The sequence below is a fragment of the Anomalospiza imberbis genome, chromosome 3 (genome assembly GCF_031753505.1).
Source record: "Anomalospiza imberbis isolate Cuckoo-Finch-1a 21T00152 chromosome 3, ASM3175350v1, whole genome shotgun sequence".
In the NCBI taxonomy this organism is placed as follows: Eukaryota; Metazoa; Chordata; class Aves; order Passeriformes; family Viduidae; genus Anomalospiza; species Anomalospiza imberbis.
The window spans coordinates 105,677,797-105,695,126 of record NC_089683.1 but is presented as its reverse complement, the minus strand read 5'-3'; the positions used below and the strand labels follow the sequence as shown (position 1 = coordinate 105,695,126).

The window sequence follows — 17,330 nt, the reverse complement described above, 5'->3', positions numbered from 1 at the left end:
TCTTTGGCAGCTACAAGTAGCCAAACTGATGGGGATGAATGAATAACTTTGTAGTCAAAGGGGAATAGTAGAACATCTGTTAACATTTTTATCATTAATATTCTTGGGAGCTGGGGCTGTGTGCATGCTCAGATTAGTATTGCTCTGCATCTCATGCAGTAAAACATGGTCCAGTGAGATTAGTTTAGCCCATGAAATAATACAATTCAGAGCATTGGGGATGCTGTCACTTGTGGCGAGACAGAAATGCCACCGCTGAGACAAACATGCGCGTTGCTTGCAGCACTGCCCAGGTGAGAAACATGAAAGCACTGGGAAGGTGGTTTTTAGGCATCCTTGTACTGACAGGTCAGATCTGGAACAAAGGAGCTGATGTGGACATGGGCAGGCAGGTGGAGGTGTTCCTGCCTCCCTCTAGACCCCGCTACTTGCTCGGGGCTGGGGCAGCTGAGTGTGGCACGGCTGCGGGGTGTGTGGTGTACAGAGAGCTTGCAGGGCTGGGCTCTGGACCCCAGATGAGGATCCTTAGCCCCAGGAGAGGAGATCCATTTTGCCTGGGTTTCTTAAAGGCTTAGTGGATCACACAACAGAGAAATGCTTCCTGTTCCAAGAAGGGGGCAGAGGGAATGAAGGGGAGAGGAGCACGTCTCAGTCTTGCTCAGAGGAATGTCAGTGTGTTTTATATGAAACCATCCTGAGATAAAACACACAGCTGCTCTGCTGCCTCCCAGCTCTGCCTCTCTTATTGTCAGGAGGGCTTTAGCCCTTAGGCTGGAGAGCCCCATCTTGCTCACACAGAACAGCCCCTCCCCTCCTCATGTTCCTGCTCAACTCTGACTGTGCCATTTGAAGTGGCAGCAGGTTGGGATAAGAATGAGCAGGGCCCTGCCCTGCAGCTCTGTAGTGCCAGGCAGGAGAGATTGATCAGGTCTCAGCTCCCTTTGCCCAGGGCAGGAGGATGGAGCTGGATTCAGGAGTTGTTTCTGTGCTGGTGCTGATGCTCTGCAGAAGGAGCAGCACTTCCTACATGCTGCTGTCATGGCAGCTGCTCGGATGGATGGCTGCCTGCAGCTTGCTGAGCTCCCAGCTGTGAGCAGGGATGGAACTGGCTCTGAGCTGGGTATTGTGCCCATGTGCAGCTGCCTTCAGAGTTGTGCCGAGCTCTCCTCACCACCATGGACAGGTACCTCTGCGGGGCCGTCTCCATTCTCTGGAGATCAGGCTTTGGCAGAAGGGAGTGGCAGCACTGGTGACCTCCATGTGGCATAAGGGCTTGTTTTCTATAATTTGGCCTTTCCATGGTTTGTGGGGGTTTTCTGAATGCTGTATTGAATTTGATTCTGTCCGCTCCCCCCTCCATCAGTCCTTTGAATGAGCAAAATTAGGGAGAGAGGGGAGAACAAAATAAAAATGGTTATTTATTTATTTATTTATTTGCCCCTAGGGGCTTTTCAATCAAAATAATTTAGATTATAAGGTCAGGATGAATATCATACTTCTGTGTTAAGTACTTTCCTACTTTATGGGATGTTTTGTACAGATTCTTCACTAAATTATCTTAGCTGCTGTTGCTAGGTAACATTGTTTGCTTCATAGCATCAGAGAAATAAGAGGGTCAAAGAGTGCAATTCCATGTTATTATCATCTAAGTTATACTAATAAGGTTTTCATTGTATGTCTTAGAAATCTTTCGCCCTTTCTTTTCCTCTTAGGGAACGTCATTGTCTATGGGAATACAATTGACATTTACACCACGGTAGAAACTCTCTTATCCTTTGGGATTGATGGTTCCCGCATCCATCTCGTGCAGGCTCCGCTCGGCTCTGCCAGTCCCTGCCTCGCAGACACCACCCTGGAGCGGACAGTGGGGGAGGCCCTGGCAGAGGCGGGCGTGGCTGTGCACCCGGGCAGCGTCCTGGCACAGTGGGGCCAGGGTGACCATGGCCTCATCACCTGGGCTGCCTTCACCACTGCCTCAAACCTCCTCCAGCTGCAGTGCTCAGTAAGTACACGCTTCCTGCACCTTTCCTTCAGGGTAGGTTTTTTAACACAGAAGTTATCAAATTTACCTGCTCCTTCACAGATTTATCTATTTCCTCATTGTCTCTAGGAGATTGAACATTCACTTGTTAGTCTCAGTTATTACTTTTTTAAAAATCCAAATAAACCTATTGTTAATGTCCTGACTGATTTGGATTAAAATGTATTTAAGTCACCTGACACACAAGTAATTGTGACTGCTGAGTGACAAATACTCTTAATTAATTTTCAAAGTAATTCCAGAAATCCTTTTCTTATTTAAATGTGCAGTTACTCCTGTCTATAGTTATGTGCATTTAATTGTCATAGTAGAAGCCAAAAACACTGGGATAGTATGTAACTTAATGAAAATACATTTTATGCAAGTTCCTTTCCATCTACATCAATGATTGCAGTTTTTTTCACTTACAGTACCAATGTCTTATGGAAGCTGTCGGCATGTTCACAGGTGTGGCTCTGCTCTGACACTGGGGGCAGGTTCTAGCCTTTGCTAAGGGTCAGCATAGTTCTATTTTCCTTTACTGGGCTAATCCACAGGGGTGAATCACTTCAGAACCTGCATCTGTAGGGAGCCACCAAGACCCTTTGCACTCTCCACAGTGCGTGCTCTCCTCTGTGCAGCTGTTGGAGTTAACTGTGGAAAGGGTGAGCCCTGTGCCTCTCTCAGGAGCTCCCCAGGTGTTGGGGTCCCTTCTGGCCCCCTGCTCTGCAGCCCTTTTCTTTTTCACATCGGGATGGTTAAGCCCTTAGTGATGGGGGTGAAGCACAGAGCACTTTTATCCATAGCAGTCTCCTGACTTTGTTCTCTATATCAGTAGTGATGTTCCTCCCACCCTCTCTCTGTATGCAGCTTTTAAAGTTCTCTTCTTTTTCCTTGAAATCTTTTATTTTATCCTTCCACAAAGATCTGAACATGGTTCTTGTTTTTGCAACTTGGTATCCACTGACCAGCTCCCCTTCAGCCCCCTCCTTTTTCCCCACTACCTTGTCTGCGTGCCCTGCACTGTTCCTTCAGATGCCCCTTGCCTTGGGGTTTCTTTCTCCTGCCCATTTGTGCCCTATGCTTGTCCTTCCTCCATCCACAGTCCTTCCTCCATCCACAGTCCTTCCCTGTCTCTCTTTCACAGCCTCTAAGATGAAAGACCGGCAATTACTTGTGATGTCAAGGGCTTTGTATTCTCCAAAACCAGTTCAGCTGCCATGCAAGGTTCCTGTATCTGCCTCCAGCCATGTGGGAGGCTGGACTCAGAAGAGGAGCAGGCTCTGGAGAGCAGCTCCACCAGGAAGGCAGCTGCATTCACGAGAGACCAGGCTCTGCAGGAATCGTCTCTGCAGCAGCTCTGGGCCTTTTGGGATTTCAGCCAGTATCAACTGTTGATTGGCAGTTCCTGGGGACTTAATTTGTTGAGTCCTGCAGGATAAAAACAACAGGAGAAAATCTCTTCTTTCCCTAAAGCAGCAGCCTCCCTCTTCCCTACCTCCTGCCCAGGCTGACAGATGGCTCCCACCTGGAGGTTGCAGCCCTCCCCTCCGGTGACACTATCCTGCCTGTCAGCTGGCAGGATGTGGGGCTGTGTGGTCCTCTTGCCCTCATGGGCAGAGCTTCCTTGATTTTTGGCTCCCTGAGATGGTCAAAATTCCCTTAGCTGTGCATGGTTAATCACTTAGTTTATGTATGAACAAGCCCAGGGGCTCTGGTTCCTTCACTGCCGCATCTCTGCTTATGCCAGGACTGCTAACATTTCCAGCTTCCTGTGCCTTTTCTTTCAGGCAGTTGAGTATCTGACACTTGCTCTTAGTCTGCAAGAAAGCTATTTTGGGGTACAGCTGGGTAACAGCTTTGCCCCAGTCACAGATTTGTCCTGAGCTGGTGCTAAGGGAAGGACACATTACAGATGCTGCTTTGGCCTGCCACAATTAAGTCTTGAGTTGTTCAGAATGAAGGCAGCAAGTGAAAATGTGCTCATCTGAGCACATTTCCATCCTTTCCTCAGCTAGTAAAGGAATATTTCTTGCTGGAGGGGCAGCAAGAAATTTTTCTTTCTACCATTTCCACCCTTTCCTCAGCCAGTAAAGGAATATTTCTTGCTAGAGGGGCAGCAACTTGTTGTCTGATGGTTTTAAAAGCTGAGGGCACTCATGGCAGGAAAAGCTCTGTGTGAGGGCTCTGGGACTTCATAAACCCTTGGAGCGGTGGGACAATATTCATCTGGGCCTTTTACAGGCTGTGATCTTGTTCAAAACATCTCTCAACCTTGTCATTCTTATTCCTTTCACCCCTCTGTGGCCAGTGGGCACTCCTGACTTACACTTGTTCAGGGACCATGTTCTGCCAGCTCTCAGTTTATCCTTTGCCAGAGAGAGCTTTGAGGATGCTGCTCATGGTTGTTGCTTCTCACACATCTGCTGTCTGCTTCCAGCACCACCTGCTTTGCAGTGCTGGTCGTGCTGCCCCAGCTTCTGTGGAGGGAGAAGAGCTCTGCTTCCTTGTGCTCCAGGACAGGGACTGTGCCCACGCCACAAGAAAACAAAAGGAGAGAATTATTGCTTGAATTTTTTTCTTTGAGACTTAGAGCAGGAATTTATGGATTTAGAGTCCTTGGCCTCTGCAGCTTCCACAGACTGAAATTCCGCTGCTGTAGCTGGAATGAGGATGACATTTCCTTCTGAACAAGTTTAATTTACAATCTTTCCATTTCATTGACTGTCCCTATGCTGGTTAGCCAAAGTAACTCAGCTTGTTGGTAAACAGGCTCAACTGTTGGGAAAACACTTGTAGTGCACAATTATCCTGCTAAATTCCAAATACATTGGTGCTTTTCTGTTCCTTGGGGTTTCAGGCTGGCTTGAGCATTTGAAAGAAAACAAACTTCACAAAAGGTTCACGTCTATGTTCCATGCTTAGACTAACACAGAAAATATGCAGAGCCACTCAGGCTGTTTGATGTGGCAAATTGTGGAGTTTTTAAACTATCTAATAACCAGAAGCAGATGAGTCTAGTTTAGTAATTCTCCTTTCTGCTGTCTTAGTCTTAACTTAGGTAGCTGTAAATGCTGTATCAGAAGGATCTCTCTGCTGTGACAGTGCTGCTAAAATCACACTCTATTTCACATTCTTGTTTTGTAAAATAACATTCAGAATAAGGTCTGGGTTTTGATTTATGAAATCAGCCACTAAGTAATATACAATTATCTTCACATATTTGCATCTATTTTTAGGCGTTTTTTAGCTTTGCCTACAGGACACTGGATTATGAAACCTTTAAGGCCATCAGTGATGCTTGCCTTGTTTTTGATGGAAGAGTTGTGATTGATGCCAAATTCCACACCAATGATGCCAGCATCAGGGCTGCAGGTCCTCTGACAAAGTTCTCCAGGAGATACTTTAGGGATGAATTAACACACAGTAACTTCAACTCCAAGGAGATTGGCTTTGAGCTTGCTGCTTCCATGCTGAGTCTCTTTGATTCAACCCCTCAGCCCAGTTCTGAGCCACCAGAAGGCTCAGACAGACTCATCCCCATATACAGAAGGTGTAAAGTTCAAGGTATGTGCAGCTGGATTTCTTACACTTCCATCCCCTCTCAGGTATTTTTGCTCTTCTATAGTACAGGCAGGTCTATCTCACCTCAGGTGACATCTCATGGCAGTACAGCACTCAAAGCTCCTTAAGTACTGGAAAAAGATAATGGCAGAAGGAGGACAAACAAATACATTATTTTCTGCATTGTTAATGACTTAATAAATCTCATCTTTTCATTTATGGCAGGTGGTATTCTTCCTGGAGGTTATAATTACTTGCACATTTCCAAGCCCGGAATCCCCATGCCCTTGGATGTCGAACATGACCTGTGTGATCATGTAAGTTAAATAATGGAACTTTTCTTGTTTTGTCTTCCCTGTTTGTTTGAAAAGATGTTCCTGCTTAGGGTAGCTGGTTCTGGAGGCACAGTACGCATCAGGTACAGCTGGAGAGAAAACCAGGAGCAGTCACAGAACTAACTGAACCTCTTGGGTGTTCTTTCCACACTTCCTGGTATTTGGCTTTCTCCAAAAACGCCTGGTTTCCATGCAGAGGACACAGGACAGTATTAGCAGCATTTCATACTTTCAGCCTTTGTGATGGACCTCTTTGCTCCCTGCAGTATGGTGCTGCAAGTGCATACAGATATGGCAGTCTGGCAGGGAAATTCAGCTGATTTCTAGAAGAGCAGGAAGTATGCAGCTGTGAGAGTTGTCTTGGAAAAGGGCACAGGGAAGCACTCCCCATGCTGGGGCTGCATGGGATATTTTCCCGGGATACAAACATGGAGGTGTTTCTGTTACTGGAGAACCTGATTTGAGGCAAGAAAAGGACTAGATTAATGTATTTTAAAGCCAGAGAGGACTTTCCACCTAGGCAAGATCCTATTTCACATAGATTCTACCATTTTCCTTGGGAATTTCTGCATCAAGCCCATTTTTGCAGTTGATTTAAAGAGCAGCTTTTAAAAAGCTTCTTCAGTGCTGATTCTAAAACCTGAACACCAATGAAAAAAATGGGCTTTTTAAAAAGAAAATGGTTTAGGGAGAGGAATCAAAGCATGGCTCATCTTGCTTTTCAGATCCAGGATGAGCCATCCAAAGCAGCATGTAGTGGAGAGCAGAAAGGACTGTCAAAGAGAGGAATTGGTTTTGTTACTCCAAATTGCTAGAATATTATTAGACTTATTTTGCTGCCACTCTGATTACCTGCTGATTACCTGAAAAGGGACGATATTTTTAAAAGCCACTCCAGAAACTTCGTGTAAATCCTAAAAGAATTTTCTAAGAAAGAAGTAAGAGAAGCTAGTGAAAGGGACTAGCTTAGGTGTGGAAATACTAAAGGTTTCTGTAGCCTAGCAACAGGTTGTAGAAATGTATAAAACTGTGACAGGAATACAGCTGGAAAAAATAGCTTCAAGCTATCTGATCATCCCACTGCAATGTGAGGTTTGAAGCAAATTTTTAAATTTTTGTCTAAGTGATTGATTTAAGTAGCTGAAGCTAAATGCTGCAGCTTGAGCATGAACATCCAATATTGGTGTTCTTTTATTGACAGTAAATGTGATACAGCATGTGTATGCTCTGTGTTGTAAAGGAGCATGAACAGAGTTCAGTTGAGTTACCCAAACAGAACTATCCGGAGTTGTTCGGGATGCCCCAGGTCATCCCTCCTGCTCCAGGAGGTCACAGGTCCCTGTGGATCTGGTGTCACGCTGCCAGCGCAGCCGGAGGGCCTGGGTCCCCCAGGTGTCTGCAGTGGCACCCAGCTGGTGCTTCCCAGTGGGATGGGCAGTAACCAAACCAAACCACGTGGAAAATCTGTGTCCAAGCCACAGCAACATGCCCGATGACCTGCTGTGCCAGGAGTGGTCTCTCAATTTTAACAGAAGACTTGTGGATATTAAGCAGTGAGAACTACGGGCTGGGAAGCCCTCGCTGACGCTGCCAGGTCAGGTGTTCTTCTGTCTCCACAGCTTTCCTGGTGTTTTCTGTTCCAGGGGATGGAGATTGTAACCGGGGAGGCTGGTCATGGGAATTACTTCAGGATGCACTTCAGCAGATACAATATGGTGGACAGCATCACCTGCTTTTCCAAGGAACCCTTCCCTGTCTCCAACTACATCTGCTTGTACGGACAGCACGAGCGCCTCCTCAATGACCTGTATTACCGCTGGAGGGCCGGGCAGCTCACAGACCTCTACAGGTGAGAGGAGCTCGTCGTACTGCACAAAATCTACCTTCTGGCAGAATTGAAGGTTTATCTTATTGTGCTTTGTCTTTTGGCTGTTTTCCCTTGGAACAAAAGGTAGAAAAACAGATATAAAAATATTTTCCACTACTTAGCAAAATTGTCAGTAAAAATGCAAGTCCCAAAGACCTTCATGGAAAGAGCTGTGGATCCGAGATTTTCTTAGAGGAGGAGCAGTGGTTTACTTGACTATTTTTCATCTGAATGAGCATTTTGGTGTCTTTATCACTTTTGTTTAGAATATTCAGTAGGTTAATCATTAAGCTGAACCTGAAGAATCCTTTATTACTGAAGACTCACGTTCAAAATGTGCTTTTAAAAGTATTTTTATTGCTTTGAATCAAATTTTTAAGCCAGAGGTTTGTAGGAAGATTTTAAATAACTCATGGTGATAGTCACACTCAACAACTTGCCTATTTTTATCTGTTGAGAGAGACTGAAGGGCCTGGTTAGTTCTAGTCATGTGCCATCTCCTCTGAGAGAATGTTTCATTGCTTTTGACTTTCATTTGAAGAAATCCCTCACGAATGGTGCTTTGGAACATAAGCAGTCACAGATGGAGTAGTGAAGTACTGCCTTACATCAGCTGGGTAAAGACAGAAAACCAGGCTCAGGAACGAATGATCAGTTTTTACTGTGATACAAAGCTGATAGTGGTGCCTGAAACATTTCCAGGTTTGATTTTGTTCTATTTACAAGTGATTAGAAGAAAGGCACAAATGGTATCAAAATTTTCAGATTAAATGTTGTTATCTGGATAACAGTTTGTAAAAGTTTGCTGTGAAGGGTGTACTGCGGTCCAGAAGATGCCTGTGAATATTGCTGCCATAGGGCTTGATTACGATTTATAGCAGTTGTTGAGGTTGTTTTACAAGAGAGGAACGGGGCACAGCGACGTGAAGTTCACCTGAACAGCACACTGTCAGTGAGCATGAAAGAGGAACTGAAGGAGGGCGACACAAGTGCATGAGAGATGGGCTAAGCAGTGGATTTCCTCTCCTTGTCATGGCTCATGCTGATCGTACATTTGGAGCACTAGAAGAACTCCTTAGGCTGTGCAAGGTACCATCAGTCCTTTCGAGGTCATTACAGTGCGCACACACGTTGTGAGCTCACCTTTTCTGTGAACCATGCTGAGGTGTCAGGGTCATTTGTTAGATGCACCAGCAAGTTTCACACCAGTAGTAACATCTGGAAGAATAAATCATCCTGCTCTGGGATTTCAGCCTGCAGCACAGGTAGCAGTATTCCTGACCTTGACCAAAGGATCACTGGTGTGCTGCGCAGAGGGATACCACATATCAGGGCCTCATCACATCCCTTCAGCTCTCCTTAATTAGTGATGATGAACTAATTTTGGACTTGTCTTTAACAGCCATTGGACAGTGATGTTTTTTAGGACCTTTTGCCTCATTATTTTATCTTGCCTCTCTTGTTAGCCTGTGGCAGAATTCCTGAATTACAGTTGCCAGGTTTTTCTTATCTGGTTGTTTTATTGCCTCCAGTTGTTTTTAGTCTTCTTTCTACCTTATCTTTAGATAGATTTGTTCCTTCTGTTCTTGCTCTTTGGTCATATGAATGAAATCCCATGTTGCTCACTCTGCAGTAGTGATCATATGCTGCTCTTTAATCCTTGCTCGTGTGGTTCTTGTGGCACTTTAACACACACACACACACACACAGACACACACTCTCATTCATCCCAACTTGGTGTTCCTGTTACTCGTGTCCATCCTGTGAGGAGGGAGCATTCTCCAGCAGCTGTAACAGGTGAACTGCCTGGCATCCCCATGGAGCAGTCCTGGCACACAGCAAGCTGGCACAGAAATTTGCTGCTTTCAGAAGGACATGGAGCAACGGAGGAAGGCTGGCAGTATAATGTACTCTCATAATATATCACATCTGTAACACATGTACCTCCCCACAGTACAGTGTCACATAAAATGTGCATACATGGGGGTGCAGTGTGCAATAGACACTCTTAAAACCAAGCCATGAGAAGACTGTTTCTTAGAAAACCGTTACACTGAAAAATGGTTTACCACCTCTTGTGAGTTGTCCTGAGACTTTTATGTAGAAAAAAAGTGGTGCCTGGTTGGCTTTTGGTACAGAATAGGAAAATGCATTCACTGATTTCTATGTGTGTGATAAAAGAACAACTGTTTCCAGCCTTGTTCATGTGGTCTGTAAGGATCCCACATGAACACAAACCTGATGTTAGGACTGAGTTCATCTCTTTGGATTTCAAAACCTTCCTTTTAAACTAGTACCTGTTACACTTGCATCTACCTCTACAGCAAGATGTGAAGTGCCCTTAGTGAAAAGGAAATAGAGACTGTGAAAATGTGGTGTGCTAGTTCAGCTTGTAAACATGATTGTTTGAAACATCTGTTCCCCTCCTCTCTTCTGTATGCCTCTCTTTTGAGAAGAGTCTTCCTACGAGGCAAGAAAGTGCAGTGCTTTAATCTTTTGGTCAGCATTTAGATTTCCCAGCATGGTATCTCGTTCCAGGAATGGACACAGTGGAACAGCTGTCACTTGGGAGCTAATTTATTTCTGTGTAGCATGCAAATTATCTTTTAAATAATTAGAAACTGCACCTAGCAGTGAATTTCCTCACTGATTTGCGTTCGGTGTAAGAGCTGAAAGTTAACCCCATGGTACTGGATTTCCTGGCCAGAATGTGCCAGTGCCATTCTCAAATTAGCTTTAACAACCGGCCTCTGAGATCCAGCAAACTTGACAAAGTCACCCCTTCTGGTTGTGTGCCTGGAACCACAGCTAATGGGAATAATGAGAGAAACAACATTTCCTTTTGTCTGGAGAAAAGTTCATTGATTTGGGTATGAGTTCAGCAGGATTTAAAAGCTGCAGGCCTTGACCCACAACCAAAGGATTGGTCACTGCTCTGCCTCAGTACCTGGGCTCTTGGAGGAAGTGAAGCAGTGGGCACACATTGCCCTCCCTTCTAGTTGCCTTGTGCTATGCAGTGGGTGCTCTACTTGCATTTGGGCCTGCAGCCAGTGCATTTCTTAGCAGAGGGGCATGACAGCACACTTCTTCTATGCCAGGGCAGGAAAAAATGTAGGAGCCAAAGACTCAACTGTGAGTTGAATGGCATTACTCACTAGATTTGGAATCCACTTCAGCTAGGAGTTTTCTGCAATTTTTATTCATTTCCCATCAGGCTGCATCTCAAAAAGTCAACTAGAATTTGAGTCCCCAAGAGCAAGGCTCTTTCTTGCAGGGAGTCTTCTTCTGAAGAAAAAAGAAAGCAAATTCTGGTGGTGCGCTCTGAAGGGATACCATGCTGTACAGCATGCTCCTGGCCCCCCTCACTTGCTGAAAAGCCTTCAGATTATTTCCATTATTATTGCCCTAGCAGCAGACAAAAGAGAGGGGTGGAGAGAGAGGTCTTAAGCTTTTTTTCTCTTCTTTTCAAGTTTATAGATTTACTGGTCATCAGTCCTCCACACTACTTCAGAGAGGAGGAATGCAACCAGCATTCCTTTTGTGTCCTCCTGAGCTGAAGGCAGCTGCAAGGCAGTTGCCAAGTTATGGAACACATCCACAGAGCGGTGGAATCTCCTTCTGCTGCATCTTAACTACAAAACAGATAATTAGAGGAGTCTCCTGATTGTTAGCAACCAAACGAATGCTCACTGGCATCATGCCTTTAATGTGAGATAGAAGTGCTTCATGTAAGGTTCATTTGGCATTAATGAAAATCAACTCTAGCATAAATGCATAAAAATCTGACCCACTAGTTTCTAAAATACTTAAGGAGCTTATTTTGCAAATGAGGTGTGAGTGGCTTTTACTTGGGATTTTGTAATTGTGTATTAATGAACTCGTTGTCAGCCATGACCTGCAGAAGATGCTGGCTGTGTCTCACTCATGTGGCACTAACAGCGGCGGTGACGCGAGAGCAGCACAAGGCAGGGGCACAGGGTCAGGCCTGGGGAGCAGTGCACAAAGGCAGGGCATGTTTTAATGAGGGATGAGCAGAGAAACCTCACAGGCATGGTCATCCAGGCAGAGCTCAAAACCACTTGGTTATTTCTTGTTTCAATAGCTTTGTTTCCAGCATTTTAAGGACTTGTCAAACTGGACAATTTGCTTGCTCTGCACAGGGGTCTTGGGCACCATGAGGGGGGAGAAGCCCCCAGCAGACATGACCAGGGCTCTTTGGCAAGAAGGAGTTGGGAGAATGGGTTTTATGGCAGTACTTGTGCGTAGCACAAAAAGCACAGGGGGTTTAGGTGAATTGTAGTCACAAGGGAATGTTTTTTTTCCCCAGTGCCAGAATGCAGGTAGGATTCAGTTTTCACTGAGGAAGGGAACAGGTGATCTGTGCATGGATCTGTGGAGATCCATGCCAGGTGGTTCTCAGCAGGCCTACATGCTGCTATCCAGGAGGTGGGCACCCTGCAGAAAATAGCATATAAAGTGGCACGGCTCCAACTGCACCAGGTACTGACAGGCCATGGAACATGAGGCTGCCAAACATGCTGCAGGAATATATGAAGGTAGTCAGGCTCCCTTTCCCTGAGAGGCTTTGGAAAATCCACCCAGAAACAGTAAACAAGGATAACAGCACCAGATGTTTCCTTGGCTGCTCTCTTCAAGCCCTGTCTTTTATTTTCACATTGCATTTTCATATTGGCTGTACAAGCTAAATGCTCAAAAGTACTTTGAGCTGCATTCACTTATTTTGAAGTAACCATTTAGGTTTTTCCACTGAAGTTCAACTCCCACATCCTGGTGCCGTTAACATTAGGCTGAAGGTGATTTGTTAAGCAGAAACACTGCACTGGACTGTTTATTGACTCAACGCTAATAAAGCTCACAATATAACAAATGCATTAAGGAAAAGAAGAACATTAGATGTTTTCAGCATTATTGTTGAAAAGTAGAGAGAATTTCATTACTTACAGGCTGGATAATCAGTGATTATTTAAACGTGAAATGCATGCTACATGGAAATGCTGGTTTTAACCCAAGCTTTTGAAATGAAGAGTGGTTGTTTGTTAAGAGGAACATTAGAATGCCCTGCTGCTGTCTGGAATCTGCTGGATTCCCACACCATTAGCACACTGGGATTACATTTGAGCGACTTCACCTTAGGCTTTTGTTCATTGGACAGACTGTGAGATGCTTTTTCTGCAGGGTTAAAAAAGACCAGAAAGGAACTGTAACAGGTAGTGAGCATGACTGAGAGGGACTAGTGCTGCTCTGTACATTCTGCAGCCTAATTAGAGGGAAATGCATATGCTTTTCCTGAAGAGAGAGAGACAGGGTAAGGAAAGAGGAACACATTGAAGGGATATCAAAGCACTAACAGCTTTTTTGCTCCCGGAATTAACCGCTAACCCTGCAGTGCACTGGTACAGCTGCACTTAGAGAGCAAATTGATACAAATGGCTGGAGATTTCCAGATATTAAGTAGTTTTAAAGGAGCAGCTAACTTGCCAATGAAGAGCCATGTTACTAAGAAACCCCACATTCAAATTAGTAAGTTAAAGCTTGTCAGCTGAACCCTGCCACATTAATTTGCAGGCAAACCTTGCTGATTCATATTAGTAATTATGCAAACCATTATGAATGATTGAATCCATAAACAATTGCAGAAAAGCAATCATAGTCCTGCACACAGCCTGTTTGATGGTTTTGTGCCTCGGGTTTAATTTCCTTTAAATCATTTTCCATAATACATTATGTGTGAAATAATACTGTGTGAAAAAAATGCAGTAAGCCTGATTTCAGGGTCAGCCACAAAGTGCTCATAGAGAGAGCACAGACAGTAGTGCTTCAGTGTCAGCTTTAAAGAGCACAGAGGTTAGAAAGTTCAGAGAACAGTTCAGTGAAAGTCAGTACACCACAACTGCCGTGATCTACTAAGGTGTCTCAACTTTACCAAATAGCAGTGCTGAAATAACAGAGTCTCTCCTGAGGACACTTAGGAGAACAGGAAAGGGCTGCATTATCTCAATGCCAGGATCTGCTTTCTGAAGGTGCCTCTGAGTACAGTGCTGTAACATTTCCAGGATATTAAAACTGCAGCAGAGCTGATTTATCAGTCATGATGGATCACTGGCATATTTGAAGGGGGGATGCTGGTGAGTGGTGCAGTGTCACCCTCTGACGTCAGCAGGTCCCTGCAACAGCCCCGGGGAGGCTGGGTCTGGGCCAGAGGGAGTGGTGTCACCCTCAATGAGGTCTGGAGTCAGTGGCCATTTTTCCAGAATAAGAATTGCAAGAGCAGTTGTCCTTTGCTCTGGTTTGCCATTGCAGCTATGTTTAAAAGGGGATTGTAAACCATGAGTTTTAAACCAGTCATCTTTCAAAGACAAGACACTGCAGGTTCTATGAGAAGAGGTAAAAAAGCACAGGCTTCCTCTCCAGGATTTGCTTCTCAAAAGGAAGAAATGTCAGTTTGTGAATTTGTGAACACTATTGTTACTTTGTGAACCTGCTTGGTGGATTCACTCACAGATTTATTGTCCATAAGGCTGTTGGTTTCACTAATTACTGGGTGGGAGCAGTAACAGAGTCCTGGATCACTGAATTTAACAGGAGATATTTTAACACCTGGACAAGCAGGTGTTCAGGGAGCAGAACTGCAGAGCAAGGATGTAAAGACCCTTATTGCTACAAACAGGCTGTTGGTTTGCATTTGCTGTTCAGCAGTTGTAGGTGAATGTTAAGAAATTGCAGGTCAGGGAATATGTTATGTCCTTTGTGCTGAAGAACAATGCTCTCGGGTGGTGCTCTAAGGGGTTTTACACAAATTGGTCTTGCTTTTTACCTATGTAAACAAGCTGTCTTTTGAAATTGTTGGTCATATGAATGTAGGAAATGCTCAGTGGAGCATTTATTTATATTTTCTTTAAATGAGCACACTGATTCCTGGTCCAGCTATCCAAGGTATATCAGGAAACATTTTATATCTTTTACTGTTATTACCATATCTTTGTAATTAAGAGTCTTAAAGACATGCACATATTGTTCTCAAAACAACCTATTTTGAATTTTCCTGGCAAGATGGGATGTTCCATCTTGTGTACTTGTGTTGGAGAAAAGACTTTCATTCGTCTGCAAGCTGTGGTTGGGAAGTATTGTCAGGATGGCCTGAAAATTGAAATTGCATTGCATCCCATCCCTCCACAATACTTTATTTACTCTTCCCACTCATTAGAAGTATAAGTCCCTGCTCTGTGTCCCTTACTCCTGGGGTAATTGTGTTCCACTTGAGCCCATGTCAGCTGAACGGCATCAATCTCCTCTGTGCTTGTTCTCCTGAGGTAGTTCCTGGGATGTGCGAGGAGCAGCCTTTCTCTGCCTCACTGGGCTCTCAGCAGAAGCACCCCAGCTTTGGCCATCATTTGCCAAAGGCATCACTGAGAGACTCAGTTTCCAGAGCCATCCACACGTGCTGGAGAGTGACTTTTTGGGTCCTGAAGTCTGAGGATTTGAGAAGGGACAGAGTATCTTCCAGATGTACAGCCTGGAGAATTTTGCATTTCAAGCATTACATTTCTTCTTAGAAAAAAAATTCAACCTAGGAAGGTGAATGTCTATCTTAAAAATTCCCTGCATTGTACAAAGCTTGGGAAGCTACAGAGAGGAAAGGAGACTCTCCACTCCTTACAGATAACCAGGAGATTAAGTTGATCAGCGACTCTGCTTGTATTGTGTACTAAAAGCCATAGTGCTGCTCTGTGTGTGCTCACAGTGCTGGTGCTGAGGGCACAGCCATCACCAGAGGGCCACTGGGCTTAATGGCACCGAGGGCAGGGCACTGATGACTCGTGGATGGCTGTGGGAAGAAACAAATGGGATTTCAAGAGATCTGTATTCAGGATTGCTTAGAGACATTTATTGAGAGCTGCAGATTCAACCCACATCATAGGCTGTCAGAGTTTCTGAACTTCCCTTGAGTGTGTGTGTTGGTGGAAGAACAGGGGTAGGAGGGATGCAAGGAGTCTAATTTGGGTTTGTTGTTTCCATCCATGCAAGTTCTGAGTAGCAAGCATAAGAAGAGCCACGGACACATCATCCTCCAAACCTGTAGTCACTGACACTCCAGTCTGCAGAGGGATTTTTCAAAGGCACCATCACAAGATGCCACCTACCCTTTAAGAAGTGGAAAATCCCCTCCTCATCCCAGCTTCCTTGCAGTGAGAAGGCACCAAAGTGCAGGCATAGCTCAGGGGTCAGGATTGATCCCTGGAACTAGACCCTGGGCCACAGCATGGGACATTTGGCATGGACAAACTCCCCTGCAGGTAGGGGATGTACCACAGAGCTGAAATTATTAATCTCTTTTTTTTATCTTTCTAGCTTCCTTTTCGTTTTGTCCTTGCACAAAACAAGGGTGTTACTCTGAAGGTTTTTCATTCAGTTTTTAAGATTTTTCTGGCTTCACACCTTGCTGCCAGTGCCACCAGACCTGACTCAGTTGGCAGGTCATTGTTGGGTCCTTGCCGCCAGGACATAAAACCATCTTCCACAGGGGCAGAGGCTTCTTCTCCAAATGTGGTGTGTTCCTACAAATGAAATGGAGAGTAACTCTAGGCAGCTCTTGGATGGACAACCATGTGTACACTCCATTTTTGCTTGCTAGCAGTGCCCAGCTCTGTCCATTTTATTTATGTCTCTTGCAAAGGTAAGGATTCTGTGCCTTCTGTACAGGATACCACTAAATATTTCCTTCCTCCTTGCCTCTCATCTAATGTAGGCTACACCTCACAAATGAGGCAGAACAGACTTGAAATGTTGTTTGTCAATGAAAGGTGAGACCAGCTCCTTAGCAACGCAAAGGATGTTGTTCATTGTCTTCTGCAGGAGCCCATTCCATCCCATCCGTCAAAAACGCCTTCCTGCAATTGCTGTCATCGCCATAAAGGCTTCCAGCAGGGATCCCCACTAGGAAGTGACCAAGTTTGCACACCCCTTATGTTCCTGGCAGACACTGTCATCTTGTACATATTTAGCCTGATCACTCTGGCAGGTTATGAAAGGCTAAATGGTGCAAACGCATGTGGCAGATGCCGTTCTTGTGATAGCGGAGGAGCCACTGAGCCCCAGTTGGGAGTGTGCCAGCTCTGTCTCAAACACTGAAGAGCTTTATACTTTGAAGCCTTCCATGGCTTGCCCTGAGGGACTGCTGCTGAAGTGGTAATAAAATTCAGAATGAGCCTCAGAAAGTCAACTTGTTGGTTTCAAATGGGGTTTTTCATTATTAAGCTTCCCTTTAGCAGCCATATGTAGAGCTGCTCTGTCAAAAACACCGTGTACCCCCTGAGAAAGGTGATTCAAACTGGAAAGATAAATAGATGGGAGCACAGAGCTGGCAAAGAAAGTGAATTGTTTGTGTGAGCTGAATCTCCAAATGGGCCTTGGTGGTCTTCAGGTGAGGTGAAGTGAAGGAAGTCTGGGAGCAAATGTTGGTTACTAAGAGCTCCTTCTGGCAGTCTAGCTAGAAAATATGGATGAGGCATTCTCTGCTCCCCAA

At 44.9% G+C, this 17,330-nt stretch overlaps 1 protein-coding gene across 7 annotated transcripts in view; it reads left to right on the top strand.

Moving 5' to 3' along the window:
• The window catches only part of CFAP61 (cilia and flagella associated protein 61), a 93,609-nt gene that overhangs the window by 59,494 nt on the left and 16,785 nt on the right, over positions 1-17,330 (top strand). For all 7 annotated transcript variants that reach the window (XR_010997813.1, XR_010997812.1, XM_068186284.1 and 4 more), the window contains 4 exons: positions 1,713-2,002; positions 5,260-5,587; positions 5,810-5,901; positions 7,563-7,768. Coding sequence is in view for 5 of the 7 variants with exons in the window: in XM_068186284.1 (XP_068042385.1) it covers positions 1,713-2,002; positions 5,260-5,587; positions 5,810-5,901; positions 7,563-7,768 (916 nt within the window). In the remaining 2 variants the exon portion in view is untranslated. The remainder of the gene's footprint in view (positions 1-1,712; positions 2,003-5,259; positions 5,588-5,809; positions 5,902-7,562; positions 7,769-17,330) is intronic.